General features: G+C 39.2%; 2 protein-coding genes across 17 annotated transcripts in view; one reads left to right on the forward strand and one right to left on the reverse strand.

Annotated features, from left to right (window-relative positions):
• The window catches only part of SUPT20H (SPT20 homolog, SAGA complex component), a 35,401-nt gene extending 29,904 nt beyond the window's left edge, over window positions 1–5,497 (forward strand). For 10 of the 14 annotated variants that reach the window (XM_080614393.1, XM_080614395.1, XM_080614402.1 and 7 more), the window contains 3 exons: window positions 1,324–1,440; window positions 3,594–3,699; window positions 5,151–5,497. In XM_080614393.1, the coding sequence (XP_080470519.1) occupies window positions 1,324–1,440; window positions 3,594–3,699; window positions 5,151–5,251 (324 nt within the window). In that variant the 3' untranslated portion in view covers window positions 5,252–5,497. Of the gene's footprint in view, window positions 1–1,323; window positions 1,441–3,593; window positions 3,700–4,223; window positions 4,352–5,150 lie in introns of all 14 variants that reach the window. The other 4 variants (XM_080614404.1, XM_080614398.1, XM_080614397.1 and 1 more) reach the window with 3 other exon arrangements.
• A 109-nt stretch (window positions 5,498–5,606) lies between these two features.
• Window positions 5,607–15,683, reverse strand: EXOSC8 (exosome component 8). Of its 3 annotated transcripts, XM_080614409.1 has the most exons (12): window positions 15,644–15,683; window positions 15,292–15,461; window positions 14,109–14,145; window positions 12,942–13,005; window positions 11,817–11,890; window positions 11,215–11,260; window positions 10,240–10,345; window positions 10,108–10,153; window positions 9,773–9,869; window positions 8,564–8,684; window positions 6,223–6,329; window positions 5,607–5,821 (listed from the first exon to the last, which is right to left on the reverse strand). In XM_080614409.1, exons 2-12 carry the CDS (start codon window positions 15,327–15,329, stop codon window positions 5,706–5,708), a joined length of 852 nt encoding a protein of 283 aa, XP_080470535.1. In that variant the 5' UTR covers window positions 15,330–15,461; window positions 15,644–15,683; the 3' UTR covers window positions 5,607–5,705. The 3 variants fall into 3 exon arrangements, with proteins under 3 accessions (XP_080470535.1, XP_080470534.1, XP_080470536.1); XM_080614408.1 differs by having other exon boundaries at window positions 15,292–15,683; XM_080614410.1 differs by lacking the exon at window positions 15,292–15,461 and having other exon boundaries at window positions 15,644–15,682.
• Between the last annotated feature and the right edge of the window lie 119 nt (window positions 15,684–15,802).

The raw sequence follows: 15,802 nt of genomic DNA on the forward strand, positions 1-15,802 counted from the left end.
TTTCTTTAGAGACATGTTTAGTACTGCATTGCCCCCCACCCTGGTCTTTTTGAAGCCAGTTGATTGGACAAACCATTTACTGCAAATTTTAATTGCTTATTTAAAATGCTTAGAATAAGCAAGATAGCTACTTCCATAAAGATACTAAGTGGAAATCATATTCCTAGCTTGTAACAAAGCAGCTAGTTCTCAATAATAATCTAAACATGCTGACATTTGAATTCAAGATATTAATCCTAAAATACAATCTTTTATTTTCAAGATTCACCTACACTTTTATTGAAAATCATTCTTTAAACTGAAATTGTTATTTTTAAAGTACAAAACTACAGTAGAATCAGGGGTTACACATATAATGCCTAAAAGCCAAGCTCAGCATGCACAGGTGGGTTCAGTAATTAATAGCTTTAAAGAGCTTCTGGTAACAGAAATAGAAGTTCATATAAGATATATGGAGTTTAGAAGGTCTGTAAATGTTTTCTTTCCACTAAGCATCCATAGAAGTACAAACATGAGCAAAAGTTCCTTATTATGTCACAGTTCCATTTGAAAGGAGAACAGGGTGTTTCTAGAACCAGCTGGAGATCCTGGATCTTGAAGTCAGCTGTAGATGCAGTTTCAGCATTCTACAAGTATTGCACTATGCTTTAAAACATTAATACCAGTAAAAGATCAGCTATACTTCTCCTCCCACTCCTGTACTCACTCCAGAAACATGGAAAAGGGCAGGCACAGGAGGCAGTTACACCAGGGTAGAGCTCTTCTGTAAAACTAAATATGTGTGTATTTTGTATGTGTCATTCCACATTGAAGTACATCCTTTCAAGCTACCTCTGCCACTCATATTAGCCAAGAATAATTTGCCTGAAATCAGTGCAATTAAAGCTGAGAAAAGGGGAAGGAATCAAGACTGTTTCACTCAAGCATTGTTTGGTTGGGGTTTTGCTTTTTGCATTAGACCTTGCAGTTCATTGACTGGAAGCTCTATTAAAATTCAGTGGAATATTCCAAAAGGGAAAACAATATACAGTGCTTTTGAAGCCTAACCTTTACATTTTCGGAATATAAATAATAAAACTCTATTTTCCTGTGAAAATATCTTGCTATAATTTGTATTCTGAGCATAAGGCTTTTTCACAAACAGCAGCAATTGTAAACTGATTTATTTCAAAGGATTAAAAAAAACAAACCCAAACTTAGAAACAACAAACAGAACCAAAGCCAAACCTCCAAGGAGTACATCATTATCAATATCATGTTTATCCTCAGTGAGAAACTCAGCAGTTTGATTGAATTATGCCTTTTGTTTTTAATCCTTAACAGCTTCCAGGTGGTTCACTTACTTTTAACCCACTCCAGCAGCAGCCACTGTCACAGTTTTCTCCACAGCAAGAATCTCAGCAGCCTATAACCTGTAGTCCTCAGCAACAGGGAGAACAGGTGTGTGCTAACAGCCCTCAGCCTGGGGTGCATGGATCAAACAGTGTCTTCTGTTCTCCGCATCTCCACAAGTAAATGAGCCTTTACCCAGTAGATCTGAAGCAGAGGGGAGGAAAGTCTTCCTCCAAACCCTTCTTAATCTGCAGAGACTGCAGCGGCTTTGTTGCCATGGCTGGAGCTGGGTTATTCTCCATTATTTGTATCCTGTATCAGAGCTGTAACAAAACAACTGGCTAAGCACTAACTCTAGCATAAAGAGAGCCAGCTCAGTGTATGAGAGGTGTAAAATCAGCTTAGTGTTGTCCTGTTTATAACTAGCTGATGTAGAGATATATCAGATAAACACATTAAAACCATAATCGGGATAACTATGGAGTAAGTACAAATTCTTACTTACACTGCTGTGAGTTGGCTTACGATCCTCACCGCGGTAGTTCAACACCAGTTCTCTTTGCACCAGAGGAAGTACCAGTTGGCTTTAAAGCTGTAATCTTAAGACACTTGCTACCGCTGCCTGTAAGTAGCATTAAAGGCTTTAATCACTGAAGAAGTCTGAAGTCCTGAAAGAGACTGATCTGCCTGTTGTCAAAATGACAGACTTTGGAGTGGTTGGTTCTACCTGTGCCTAAAAACCTTTACCAGCACTAATGCAGCAATTTGGGAGAAGTAGCTGCTCTGCTTTCGTGGTCTCTAGCTTTTGTCTTTCCAGACATGTTTACCAGACTTCTGTTTGCCAAATAGACTCTACTGGATACTCTGTTTATCATGATAATTTTGTTCATTCTGCTGTAGACTGGTCATAAATGAGATACTTCTTTCTAATATTTGTATGGCGTATAGTCTCCTGTATCACAAGCCTTATTCTGGAATGTGGGACAGTTTAATGGGATTTGTTCGCAGAATAGAAATGTCAGTTACTATTTGAACTACTAAAAAGAAATCATGCAAGCTCATACTATTGGGTTTTATTTTTGAGACATTCAACTTTCAAGAGCATTTACAAAAAAGACGATGTGAGCCTAGTTCTTCACGTGACAGAATGGTTTCCTCCAGAAGAACTATCTCTCTACATTGGCTGACTTGCCCTAAGGAACTTCTCTCTTACCACACATTATAGACTAGAACTAGGGCATGAGCTAAAATGAGCTCATACAAATACTCAATTTCTTAGCTTTCACAAAGGACAGATGCGTGGGTGCTCATAGTGCTGTAGTCCAGGTGCTTTGTGGAAAAAACTTATGCCCAAAAAGACTAGCAGTTTTCTGTGCTGCAAGCAGAATATATATGTTGTCATCTCGTATTTATGAGTTTTCTCCAAATGTTGGTTGTGACATTCTTAGTTATCTCCATCAAGATTATGATGTCTTCTTAATGTGTAGTCTTTTGGTCAAATTTACTTAGGTCTTAGTGGCATTATTTCATACGGTTATTCTGAAGAAGCATTGCAACTCTGGGAATGCACCGGCTCAAACGGTTTTATTTTCTGACAGATAAACCATGCAGCTTGCTTGACTTGCATATGTAATACTTTATTTCCCCACTTCTGAATCAATGCACAATTTAAGTTATAGAAGAGGTCATAATTCAGTACCCTTTGACTTCAGTAGACACTAGGTCAGACTACAGTAATTCCATTTGAATGATTACTGTGAGAACGATTCTGTTCTGAAAATAAAATTTTAAAAGCAGGGTTTGTATTATTTATGAATTCAAGGAGTGTGTGGCACAATGTGAACATGTGAATGTAAGCTTCAGACTTGGCACATTTTGACTGACAGAGACCTTTGCACATGGATGGTTTCAGGTGTCACCTGAAGACTGGGGTTGGCAGTGGGACAGGATATTGTCATAAGATTACAACCATGAACTGTAGTCTCTGCTGGCTGTAGGGAAGTTTACAACTACATGGGATTTCTGCTGCGTGACAGGCATTATACCATTTCTGCCAAAATGGAGCTGGTTTGGGGCATTCATCATCTGTTTGTTTTACTTTAGTAGTGACTACATCATAGCCTGTATCTATACACACTGGAAGATGTAGAATTAAATGGTTTTAAGTGGCACTTCAAAAGTTTGCCTTCACACTGGCTTTATTTACTTTCTCATTGTTACCAAAGTTTGGTAATAAGGATCAAGCTTTTCATTTTTGCTAGGGCTCTGACCAAGGTCCATCTACTCAAGATCAGGCATTATCTGCCCAACAAGCTGCTGTAATAAACCTGACCGGAGTAGGGAATTTTGTGCAACCTCAAGCCACAGGTATGTGCTTGCTGAGCCTCCTGGTGTGGTGAAGTGTGTATGTCAGTAAATTCACACTGAGATGAAGTTTGGTCTTAAAGAAGTCTTATGTTACATCAGAACAATTTACTATTTATTGTCAGCACATGAATTATATAAGAAATACTTCAAAGCATGCACTTTTCTGCTTTGTTTGGCAGTTAAGTGTAGGAAATTGATATCACATGAACATCACACTTGATACAAAAAGAAAATACAGAGAGCTTCCATGCCAGACTTCATTGAGGAACATGTCTTTAACTGTGTGCTTAACATCCAATATGAGAAACCTCTGTGTCTCCACAAGCACTTCATAATCTAATTATGTTCTAACTAACAGAGTGTGTAGATCATGGTTATTCTGCACTGTTTCCAATTTAACTCTGAAACTAATCCTCTTGATCCCTCTTTTCTGTTACACTCTATTCCTATGTCTTCCTTCCCTGACCCTGCCAAACTCAACCTGCCCTCTTTGACCTGCCTGCTCTCCCCTTCTCCTTTCTTAGTGTTGTCTCAGCTTGGCTCTGCTGTGAACAGACCTGGGCAAAGCCTTCCTCAGCAGAGACTCCAGCTCTCTTCTGCCTTACAACAGCAACAACAACAAGCCTTGCAGCAGCAGCAGCAACAGATACAAGTAATCCAGCAACTTCACTCTGTTTTAAAAAAATAATAATTTAAAAAATACAATTCTCAGCTCCAAACAAAAAAAAAATTACCCAATTTTGACTTCTAAAACTAATGTCCTTATGGTCTGGCAAATGAAAACCCCATGAATTTTGCAAACTATCATGGAAGATTTAAAATCTGATTCTCAGCTTGGAGCACTGAATTTATTTTTATTCATTTAAGCTATCCACCTTCCTGATTTGCTAACATTCAAGGAGTGCTTGTGGCACACACCTAAATGAGCTTATATTGGTCAATATAAGTTTTGAGCTTAGCACTGCTGTGGTCAGTACATGGGAGTGACAGCTCTGGCCAAGCATTCCTTTAGCACTCTGTTGTTCAGCTGCTTTATGAAAAAATGGTAATACATTTTTAGCACACAGCCTCCTCTTTGTGATACATGTAGAAAATATGTACAATGCATACCCTGAGAAGGTATTACATTAAAATATACTATGTAACCCAAACATTCATTGAAGTTGCTGAGTTACTGCAGTTACTGCGATGGAGAGAAAGGGCAAAGAAACAAAGCTGCCAAGAACACATGTGAAATGTTAGAAATGCCCTCAGCAGGCTTCTGTGCCACTGGTGCTGCTTGACTGTACTCATTGCCCCAGCACACAGTGTATTCCCTTTGTCAACCTGGTGCTTCCTCTTCTGTTTTCTTTTCCTTTTATTCCACACCCCTTCCTCATTCTTCCTGATGTGAAACAAAGCTTCATTGTCAACACTAACAAGCTTTTTCTCCCCCTTCTCCTTCACGGCAGCAGTTGCGATTCTTGCAGCATCAAATGGCTATGGCAGCAGCAGCGGCACAAACAGCTCACCTGCAGCAGCAACAGCATTCAGGCAGCCACTCAAAAAGTAAAAGGAAAAGAGGCACATCAGCCCCTCCACAGTCCTGAGACTTGCTCCCCCCACAGTACAAAACTGTTTCAGAGGGGATTGTTTTTTCTTTTTTTTTTTCCAATTTATAAAGGAGAAAGCTTAAAATCAAATCAGTGTTTTATAACACTGGTGGGAAAACAAACTTTGACGTTACACTGAAATAAATTGACTAGTTTTGGAAGCCAACCCTCCAGAACTTGGGAGATTTCACCTATAAAGCAGCTACTCTGGTTTCCTTAAGTCACTTAATTTTTTAACAGAATGTTGTATTTTTTACCACTCAGCAGCATTGTGTAAGGGTGAAAAACATTTTAGAAAAAAATGAACTTTGTAAATGTAGTACTGGTATTTGTTTATTTAGTATAAAAGGTTTGTGAACACTGTAACAAATACAATTTTTACAAATCCATTTTCAAAAAGATCTCTCCTTTTGTTCACTTGGGCTTAATGCTGTTTATTACTTTGTCTATCAGCTTCTTTACTTCTCTCTGTCTTGTAATTGCTCTGGTGATACAATCCTGAAGCTTGGCTCCTGTGAGAGGACTTCCACCTAAAAATTAAAGGAAACAAGTATTTTCTACTAATACTTCAGTTATGTATCTCTAAATGTATTTTCCAAATGAGCATATTAAGTAATACAATAATTCTCATGACCAGCAACTTTTACCTGGGGAACACACGGCAAAGAAAACAGAAACAAACTAGAGGTATAACAGGAGGCATGCTCAAAATCTGCTCTGTGCTGTACATAGGTCAGGCTGTGACTTCTTGAACTTCAGGCATGCCACCTTTTTGAAAAGGAATTTCAAGAGCAAGTCATTTAGTAAGTTCTCAAGTTGACAGTGTTCTCATGGAGCACTCACATTTTATAACAAAAAGCAGGTACCTAACATCTAGGTCAAGAAAAGGTTATTGTCTCCACAGGCTCTTGTGTAATGAACTTGGAAGTACCTGGTTTGTGGACAGAACAGAGTCTGTCTTCTTCATCAGTTACAACAGTCACTGTTCCAGTTGCTAAGTCTTCTTCTTCAGCATTTGGATCAACAATGAGCAGTGTGCTTGTGAAAAAAAGACATATGTGGAGGTGTCAGTGTGTTATTGCAAAATACACATAACATTAATTTTTACTGTAGTCTTTTACAAAATACTATTAGGTGGATTTAGTGCTCAGGGTTATCTGCTTTCTTACCAAAATGCACCAATTAAAAAAAAAAAACAACCAAAAATGTGGAAGATTCCACATATTCATGTGCATGCATCTTGTAATACCAGCTACTGAAAGTACAGCTTTATGCCAAAGTTTCATAGATTTGTGACACCCAATTTTATGAAAATGCCATTAAAATGCCACTTGCAGTAACTTATTTTGTGGTTATCAAAAGCAATGGTGTTGGTTTTAGGTGTAGGCTGCATTCGTCTCTGCCAGACCTTAAGGCAAATTTAATTTCCAATGGTAAATTCAGAGTAAACTTTTAACGCCAGACTAGGAACAGTCATAACTGGATTTACTGGGTTCCTTAAGGCAGCCAAAATAGGCTGTCACACATAACAGGATGCACACCATATAGAGAGACTAAATATTGTTATTTTGAACCATTTAAGTTAAAAATAGGGCAAACCAATGGGGGAGGGGGAAGGAGGATCTAATCTACAAGCTAACTTTGCACAAGAAAATCTTGAACTAAAGCTGAAATTTAAAGCATCACTAACAGTTTCACATTGCCATTTAATAGCAATGATGTAATGAAAACCTAAGTCCTTCTCTGCCCTACTCAGAAATACTGCTGTATTGGTTCTATCCACGTGCACTGTGCAGCATCAGCTATTTGCATGATGCATAGAGGGACCTTGCACACATGGAGAGTTTAAAGCATCAGACTCATTATCTCTGCAGGAGCCAGTTTTGGAGCTGCACAGCACCCTGCACCAGCAATCCTCACTCACGGCCACATGTCCAGCAATCCAGGAGTTTCATTGATTCAAGGAGGGCTTTTATGCAGAAGAAAAATGTCTCTGGAAGCCAGAGTATGTAAAACACATTCTGTAGAAGGCTGTGTCAACAGATGTACAAGAACTAATAAACCAGTATTTAAAAGAAACCCAGAACACCCAAACCACAAACCACAGGCACACATAAACACATCCACCCTCAATACTTAGCTTTAGGAGCTAAAGGGAGACTTGGGTAACTTGTTTAATGCAACAGCTGGTTTCAGTGAAGGGACAAAGCCCAACAGCCACTGAAAGCTTTCTTCCAACGTCAACTTTTTTTTTTCTACTGGTAAGTATGTGTGTGATTTTTGTGCAAATAATACCCTGCTGACAACATCTGCCGTGGTGCTAGCCAAACTCTCACTTCCAGTTTACGTCACACTTCAGATCCACAAAAACTGGTATTAAAGCAATTAACAGAAGCACTCTAAAGTACTGATCACTTTCTGCTTTGATTCATTTTGGTAATCACTTGGTCAACATTTGAGTTCAGTGCTCCCTGCCCCATCTCCTATGTGAATGAAAGAGCCTATTAATCATTTCTGCATATACAGATTAACGTGCTATAGGCCCCCAAAGTCTCTAAACATACCTAAATCTTCAATCAGACTCGTAGCACAGTGAGCACCATCTGTCATTCTCTACTTTTCAAATGGCTGCCACCACAGATCCCTGCATTTCTTGTAAATGGCAGCAGAACAATATTTAACACATCTGGACTAATGAAGAGCCAGTAAACAACTTCAGGTAAGGAGTCAAGTTATTAGATATTGTTATTTTGAAGTCTTATGATCAGATTCTTGATCTACATGAACAATGACTTAAGAGTGTTGATCAGACTTCACCTTGGGTGATTATGTTTTCAGCTATCCAAAGGCCCTGTTGTTCTCACCAGACTATTACTTCCTCTGTTTACCAAGTCCTTGATATATGTTGTTCAAGAACTACCATCTTGTATATCATTTATATAGGATTCTAAAATATTAGTTCTTCCTTCTCAGATACTGCAAAAACATACTCATTCCTGTACTTTTAAGTGTATATTTTAGGTTGGGAACAAGTTTTGTCTTAAGGAAAGTCTTGGATAGACTTTGTTTTGTCATACTGCATAATTGTTCATATTACTGAACTACAAGGCAGTTAACAAGAGAGGCTGTGAATTTCAGATCAAGTGAAACAGCACTATCCGAGGCTGCATGCACTTCACTAGCAGAAGAGCATAAACATCATCGGTAGCATCCTCTGTCTTTCACTTCTTTCCATAGTGGTGTTCATAAATACAAAATGATTATGAACTTACTCATCAAATATAGCAAAGGATGTGGCAACGGGATGCTTTCTGATCATCAAAGGATTCTTCTGTTTAAAATTAACTTCTGATAAACCAGTTTCTTCACTTATAATAACTGATGGCAGTTGTACTGAAAAATGACAATGGTATAATATTAAACGTTGTTGGATTTAGTAGGCCTACAGATGTTCAAGACTACTGAAATATTTAAGTTCTTCTAAGCCACTGAAAATTGATCAGAGTTCTGGCTACAGTACTGGTGTTCTATACAAAAAAAAAATATTACTGAATATGAGGGAAGTATTTATCTTACAACTACCTGGCCAAAGAATTATTTAATTTTTCTACTCAAGGTAACATTCTTCCTTGCACAGAAGAATGTGCCAGAAAAAGGTAACATTCTTCCTTGCTTCCAAAATGCCATACAACTACAATACTTTAGAGCCATATTTAACCAAAAGTATTTTTTCAAAAAAAAAAAAAAAAAAAGTCTACTGGACTATAGTCTCATCATGAGGAATATAGTCTCATCTCATGAGTTATATGTATCTGTAGAATCAGTGAATTTGATCTTCAGATAACTCTCGCTCTGAAAATGAGATCCATACAGTTTTGGGAGATGGAAATCAGGAGCAAAGCAGCTTTAAGAATTCGAAGGCAAGCAATTCACAGTTGGAAAAGGAGGCCTTACTGAAAATTCCCCTCTACTCTACCTCCTATGTGCATTTATAAGCCACATACCTGTGAACAATCAATCCACACACTGCATGCATGACAACTTTTTTTTCAAACTATCATATTAAGCTAGGAGTACTCTGTTGTTAAAAGAGTATTTATGTAAGCAAAGCCCCCAACAACATCTGCCTACACAAAATACATTAAGAGGTAAAAACCTGTTCCAGACATTAAAGTCGTTTATGGCCACTGCTGAAAGATTCAGCTCTCTGACATGGAAGAACACAAGGCAGAGTTAGCAGTCTTGCAAGAGAGCAGCAATACATATACAAATGGCTCCTACTCCTCAGGTGTTACACATCTATGGCATCCATACCATCATTTCCACCTGGGAGTGGCATTTTAATAATTTAGCATTCAAATGACAGGAACCAAGCAGTCTTAAGGAACTGTGACTCCACTACCTATTCATCATGGCTCAAAACTAACATTTCTCCAAGCAACACTAATTCAAGTGTGTCTCTTTCTCTAGAGAAGACTTACCGTTTTTTAACGCTGCTAACAAAGCGAAGGCACTGGCATCCAGAAGGTTTCCATCATAGTCCATACATATAATATCACAGTATAGCACCCAAACAAGCTAGCAAAAAAGGTTTGTACATGTGAGATGTTACAGCAGCTAAGCAAATGGTGCAAAATCTGAGAAAATGCTGGCCACATGACCAAAACTACTTATTTCTATCATACAATTTTTACACTTCAGATGTAAACCAAGCTATGAAAACTTAAAAGCAGCAACGACCCATAACTCCAAATACTTTAACATCTCAACACTGATCCTGTTGGTATATCTCTCTTCATTGTGAGATACAACTTACCTTGCCATTTGCAATACATAGGTCTTCTTTCTCTATTATCTGTGAACTGAAATAAAACAAGAATGTAAACCAGGAAACAGAAAATTGTCTTGCTGAGTTCTTGTGGTTTAGGTGCACTAAGATTGTTCTTACTTTTCAATCACATCTGCAATGAATTGGCTTGCTGCTTGAGCCTCTTCACCAGGTGGGCCAGAGCGAAACCTCGGTGAGCAGAGGGATGGCAGTTCTACATTTGGAACTAAGTAGCAAGAATCATTAGTCATAAGCTAAAGAAAGCAGGCAGTGGGATATCAAACACAAATAAGACTATACACACTCTTAATACCATTTTATGTCTTCAAATTAAAGGCAATTTTTCAATCAAGTCTTCCAACTTCTCTCAAAAATAAAGTTAGGCATGAATTTGTATTAAAGAACTTGCAGCACTCAGAAACTATACAGTTCACAGAGAAGCACATACTCCTAACTACCATCTTCTGTTTGCAATTTTGCTATGAATATGACCCCACACAAACGCTTCCTTGAGTGTTAAGCATTCTTCAACTTAACAAGAAACAACAGCATTTTCACACTACTGCCTGACTTTACTGGTATGCCATTAAAACCTGATGCTTTAGACCTGAAGCAAAACCAGGCATAAACGTTTATGAAAAAAGATGAAAACAAACACCGAAGCACAATCAAGTTACTGAAAACAACATACTTCAGAGATGCCTTATAAAAAGGGAATTTGTCTAAGCTCTCAGTTCCCACATAATTACTGCATTTCAAAAGAATCTCCAAACAGGCACGAGGATGTGTGCCTGGGACTTTCACAGTTCTCCCACAAACAAAGAGGGTTTATGTCACCTTGCATGCCACAATCTTTTATAAATGAGCTGCCTTCCCTCTTCTAGAATACATACTTCCTTCTGGCGCAGGTTTGTTTTCAGCCTGGCCTGGAATCAGCTGTAAGAAGGTAGCTGTAGATGGAAACTCCACAGGAAGAGCAGGCAGAATTCTGGCATTTCTGAAGGACCACTGCTTATACGTCAAGTTGGAAACTGACTTTAAGTAATACAATTTTACCCAAATTCATTCTTGTTTTAAGAGGCCTGAAAAACTTACCAATATATCCCTTATTAGCAGAATCTTCTGTGGGTGTAGCAAGTTCCTAGAGAAACAAACAAACAAACGATAAAACCTAAGAGCTGGATTTTGTACAAAAAGATTTTCCAGCTATTCTATAAAGAAACTGTGATTTTCTTGCCAGTTACCAATACAATGAGATTTACAAGAGCCACTTTTATCAGTCCCTGTCTGTATTTTTCCTACAGGAAAACTCAATACAGGGATATGTCATCAACTGTCTCACAGTTCATGGCAGTCCAGCAGTAAAATTGAAGCTACAAGACACTTAATAATCCAACCAACTAATTACCAATGCACTTATTGATCAAGATTCAGTAACTGCTTAACTATAAAGCTTTTATATAGAAATAAAAAAAGACTTGATTTTTGTATATCTCTTTCCCCATACACAATATACAGCACAAAAATGCACATTCTCAGACTATACAGGTAGGATTAGACAATTCCATGTCTGAAAGTAACTCAGGTGAAAGACTCTAATGGTATCTGACTGGTATATTATTGTAATTCTACAGGAGATTCATTCTAAACACAAATGCACAAGTTCAGCTAACACCTAAATTAAAACAAAAACCAACCGCTTTAACTCCACAAATCACTGTAGTATTTCCAAACTTCACCAGGGCAGAACCATCTGCAGTTGTAATTGAACCTGAAGAAAGAAAGCACTGTTAGGTAACAATCTATTTTCCAGTTCAAAGGGCCTTAATTAACACCCACCTTCACAAAGTGTTTACTTTCCATCACTTTATACTAAGCATGGGCTACGCAAAGTCTCAATGAATACAGGGTGGGAACAGAATCTATATTAAAAGTCAATCACACAGAAGGGTTGAGGCCGGAAGGGGTCGCTGGAGGTCACCTGGTCCAAGTGCTCTACTCGAGCAGGGCCACCTAGAGCAGGCTGCTCAGGAATGCATTCAGCTAGCTTTTGAGTATCTCCAAGGATGGAGACTCCACAACTCTCAACAACCTGGGCCAGTGCTCAGTGACACTCACAGGAAAAGCATTTCCTCATATTCACAGGCAACCTGTGTTTCAGTTTGTGCTCACTGCCTCATGTCCCATCACTGAGCACCACTGAACAGAGCCTGACTCTTCTTTACACCCTCCCTTGAGGTACTTATACACATGGACAAGACCCCTCTGTGCCTTCTCTTTTCTAGGCTGAATAGTCCCAGCTCCCTCAGGTTCTCTTCATAGGAGAAATGATGCTCCAGCCCTTTCATTATCTTTGTGTAAGAGTGGCATGTAAGGTGCCACCCTGCACCTTACTGCATAAGAGGTATCTTGCCTCTGCTCGATACAGTTGCTCATCAAGCTCAGAATAAAGCAGAGGCAAAGAATCACTGCCTCTTTTAGATGCCATCCAGTGCATCCATTTTGCACTGGTCAGTACATTCCTAGATATTGCCTTCACCACCTATATCATATGCTGCTGATCTCAGAAACAAGCTTCTACGACCACCAAAGATGTGCTGTGCACGCCAGCCCAGAAGCAGGACTGAATAACAACGCCCAAATCTATCACTGTATCATGCATTCTCTTCAATGCTTGTTGAAACTATAAATAAATATCCTTCCTCTTTCTTGTTCCAAAATGCAGGAACCAAGAAAACTCATTAGCAAGTCATGAAGGTCACTTCTATAATCTGAGATTAGTAATACCTCCTCCTTTATTATTATTCCAAATAAGCACTTGCCTATATTGACAGTGGTTGTCCGGAATTCACCCAGCTCTCGTCCATCAGGTCGACAGTTCTCTTTCTAAACAAAAAATACAAAGTTCAAATTAAACACTTCATTCAATAACACACCAATATTTTTTCTATAGGAGTTAATATAAAATAGTATTGTCTTTTTTAGCAGATACACACAGCTACAAAGATGATAGAGAGATCTCCATCACATTCTAGCCAATTTTCATCAATTGACACGCAGTTTGCGCTTATAAGCCTGCAAAAAAAGCTGTTTTTTAATTTATTAAGAAAATAAATACAACAATAGATTAATTGTCTCAAGGGTAAGTTCTACAGGCTACATTCAGGATATCGATCAAGAATTAATACTCATTGATACCTTAAAATGAGGGTTTCTGCCCATCTGCATTGTTTAGATTTTTGTAGGCAATTCCTTCCCCCATCCACATCTAGTGCAGCTCTTAAAACTGATGTTAGGGTGAACTAAAGAAAAAAATAAACAAAAAACCAACCAAACACCACCCCAAAAAAAAACCCCAACGTTCAAATACTATCAGTCAGAAGCTGTACAACACCTGAACCTTACGTGAGAAATTGCACCAATTCACCATCATGTTAGATATGAATTATTATTCATCACAATTTCAAGCTTCTTGAAAGAAAATACTTTTGGTTCAATTATGAGAACCAAAACTGACGGCTATAATACTGGACCTATTTCTAAGTATCTTAGTATTACCTTAGTAACGGATAAACTAACTTAATATAGCAAGTCAGTGGGTTTCCTTCACAGTTACAGTGGGCATGGTTAGCAGCAATAGTCTATTATTTATTTTTAGTCACAACATATAAGAGCCTGGTCTAACATGATTTTGTACTAGACACAAACCTGCACCACCATCTTGGTCAAATTAACTCTCATTCCTTTAGAGGCCAACAGAAACATTTATTTGTAAAGTTGAACAGGGACACAACCTGCTGCCGCAAAAATGCCACACACAGCGGGAAAAACACATTCGGAAGAGTACAACTATTCTTCCCCTGCTCAGTGCGATTTCTGGCTTTCCCTTCTAGTTTTAAGTTTCTATACAGACAAATTAGAAAAGCAGAAGCAAGCAAGAAAAAAAACAATTACAAGCAATTTATACATGCATATAGTGTTTTACTCACCAAAAATCTTCTGTAATATTCCAATGGTTCCACTGTTCTAAAACAAACAGAGAAGTTCACATGCAAACTCCCGAGCAGGCAAGAGCAAAAAAGATACACAAGCACTACCTACAACAACAAATAACTTGAAAATCAGGATAATTCACAAAGCTGCTTAACAATATGTTTACAGACAGATGAAAAAACTCTAACCTGATCTAAGAAAAAGATGTTTTCACTTCCAAGATGTTTGTATAAGGAACCTGCCTGCACATATACCTATATATACCACATATACTACTAGCTTTCACCTCAGTAATCTTGACTATTAGTTTTAATTCAAAAGGAGTGTTTATTGAGATAAAGATGTAGAATATTTTTGAAGAAATGCAGGAAGTGCAATTTTATTACAGCAACTGAAATATCCGTTAGTTCAACGACTGCATTCACATCTACAAAATGGTTTTAGTCTTGAAATGTTATGCTTTTTCTTAGAATCTAAGAAAATCTAGAATTGTGAAATATGCTCCATATTTGTACATGTTGTTGAGAAACAATTAATGCTTACCATTAATTATATACTACTAACAGCATTTATGTGTATTTTAAGCAGCAAACATTAAAGTAAACAAAAAAACCAAACTCATAAAAGTATTATCAGTATTTCAACAAAGCCTTCCCAGCTTTGTTAAAATAAACAATTAAGAGGAAAAAAAAAACCCAACCCACCCAAAAACAACCCAAAAAACCCCAACAATTTCTCCAAATGTAAACTAACATATGTAAGTATCATGACTCATGATAGCAACTACGAATTAATCCCTATAGGTTTCCCACATGTCCTGTACTACTGGTTTTTATCCCAAACACACGGCCTGATCCCTTCCAGTTTACATCAAAGCACTTGCTAAACCTTGGTTAACACATTTATGCCATAAATCTGAAAGAAGCAAGGGCACTGGCTGCCCAGAGAAGCTGTGGCTGCCCCATCCCTCGCAGTGTTCAAGGCCAGGTTGGACGGGGCTTGGAGCAACCCGGCATAGTGGAAGGTGTCCCTACCCGTATCAGGGCGTTGGAACTGGATGAGCTTTAAGGTCCCTTTCAACCCAAACCTGTCTGTGATTCCATGGTTCACACACGCGATCCTGTTTCAACCTGTATCTACAGCCACCTCTTCAGCTCGCCAGGCCCCGGCCCCAGCCACCTCAGCTCCCCGCCAGACGCGCCTTCGCCCGGCCACATCTCCCCGGTACGAGACGTCTCAAAGCGCAGCCAACAGCCGGGTGCCCGCGCGTGGCCGTGAAGCTCCAGGCGCCCAGAGGAAAGCTCCACGGGAGCCGCCGACACCCGCCTGCGACTCCAGGAGACGGCCGGCTTCCATGGCGACACCACAGCAACGGGAAACCGCATCGGAGTGAAAACGGTAAGTTAGAACACACGCCGGAGCTCCCCTCCCTTCCAGAGCAGGGGCTGGACTGCGGCGGGACCGGGGCGAAAGCCCCGACGGTTGCCAAAACAACACTATCACAACCCTCAGGAACGAGCCCGACACCTACTTGAAAGCCTCCGCCATAACTGCGCCGCTGCCACTCCGGATGTGGCACCGCCTTGTGACCGACCGGAAGCACTTTCCTTCGGCATGTCGGCGGTGGTGATGGCTCGTGCCGTTAGGGGGCGTCGACGACCTCAGAGCCAGTCCCCGGCAGAGCGGCCGC

This window comes from Psittacula echo (genome assembly GCF_963264785.1).
Source record: "Psittacula echo genome assembly, chromosome: 3".
Lineage (NCBI taxonomy): Eukaryota > Metazoa > Chordata > Aves > Psittaciformes > Psittacidae > Psittacula > Psittacula echo.

Bases quoted from the DNA above. Each gene is read 5' to 3' on its own strand.
- EXOSC8 (XM_080614408.1), bottom strand. From the start codon at position 15,497: ATGCGGTTTCCCGTTGCTGTGGTGTCGCCATGGAAGCCGGCCGTCTCC. The intron at 14,146-15,291 runs GTGGCTGGGGCC...TGTTTGTTTTAG, and splicing joins GCGTCTGGCGGGGAGCTGAG to AACAGTGGAACCATTGGAAT. The intron at 5,822-6,222 runs GTACTTCCAAGT...TTTAATTTTTAG, and splicing joins CTGTTCTGTCCACAAACCAG to GTGGAAGTCCTCTCACAGGA.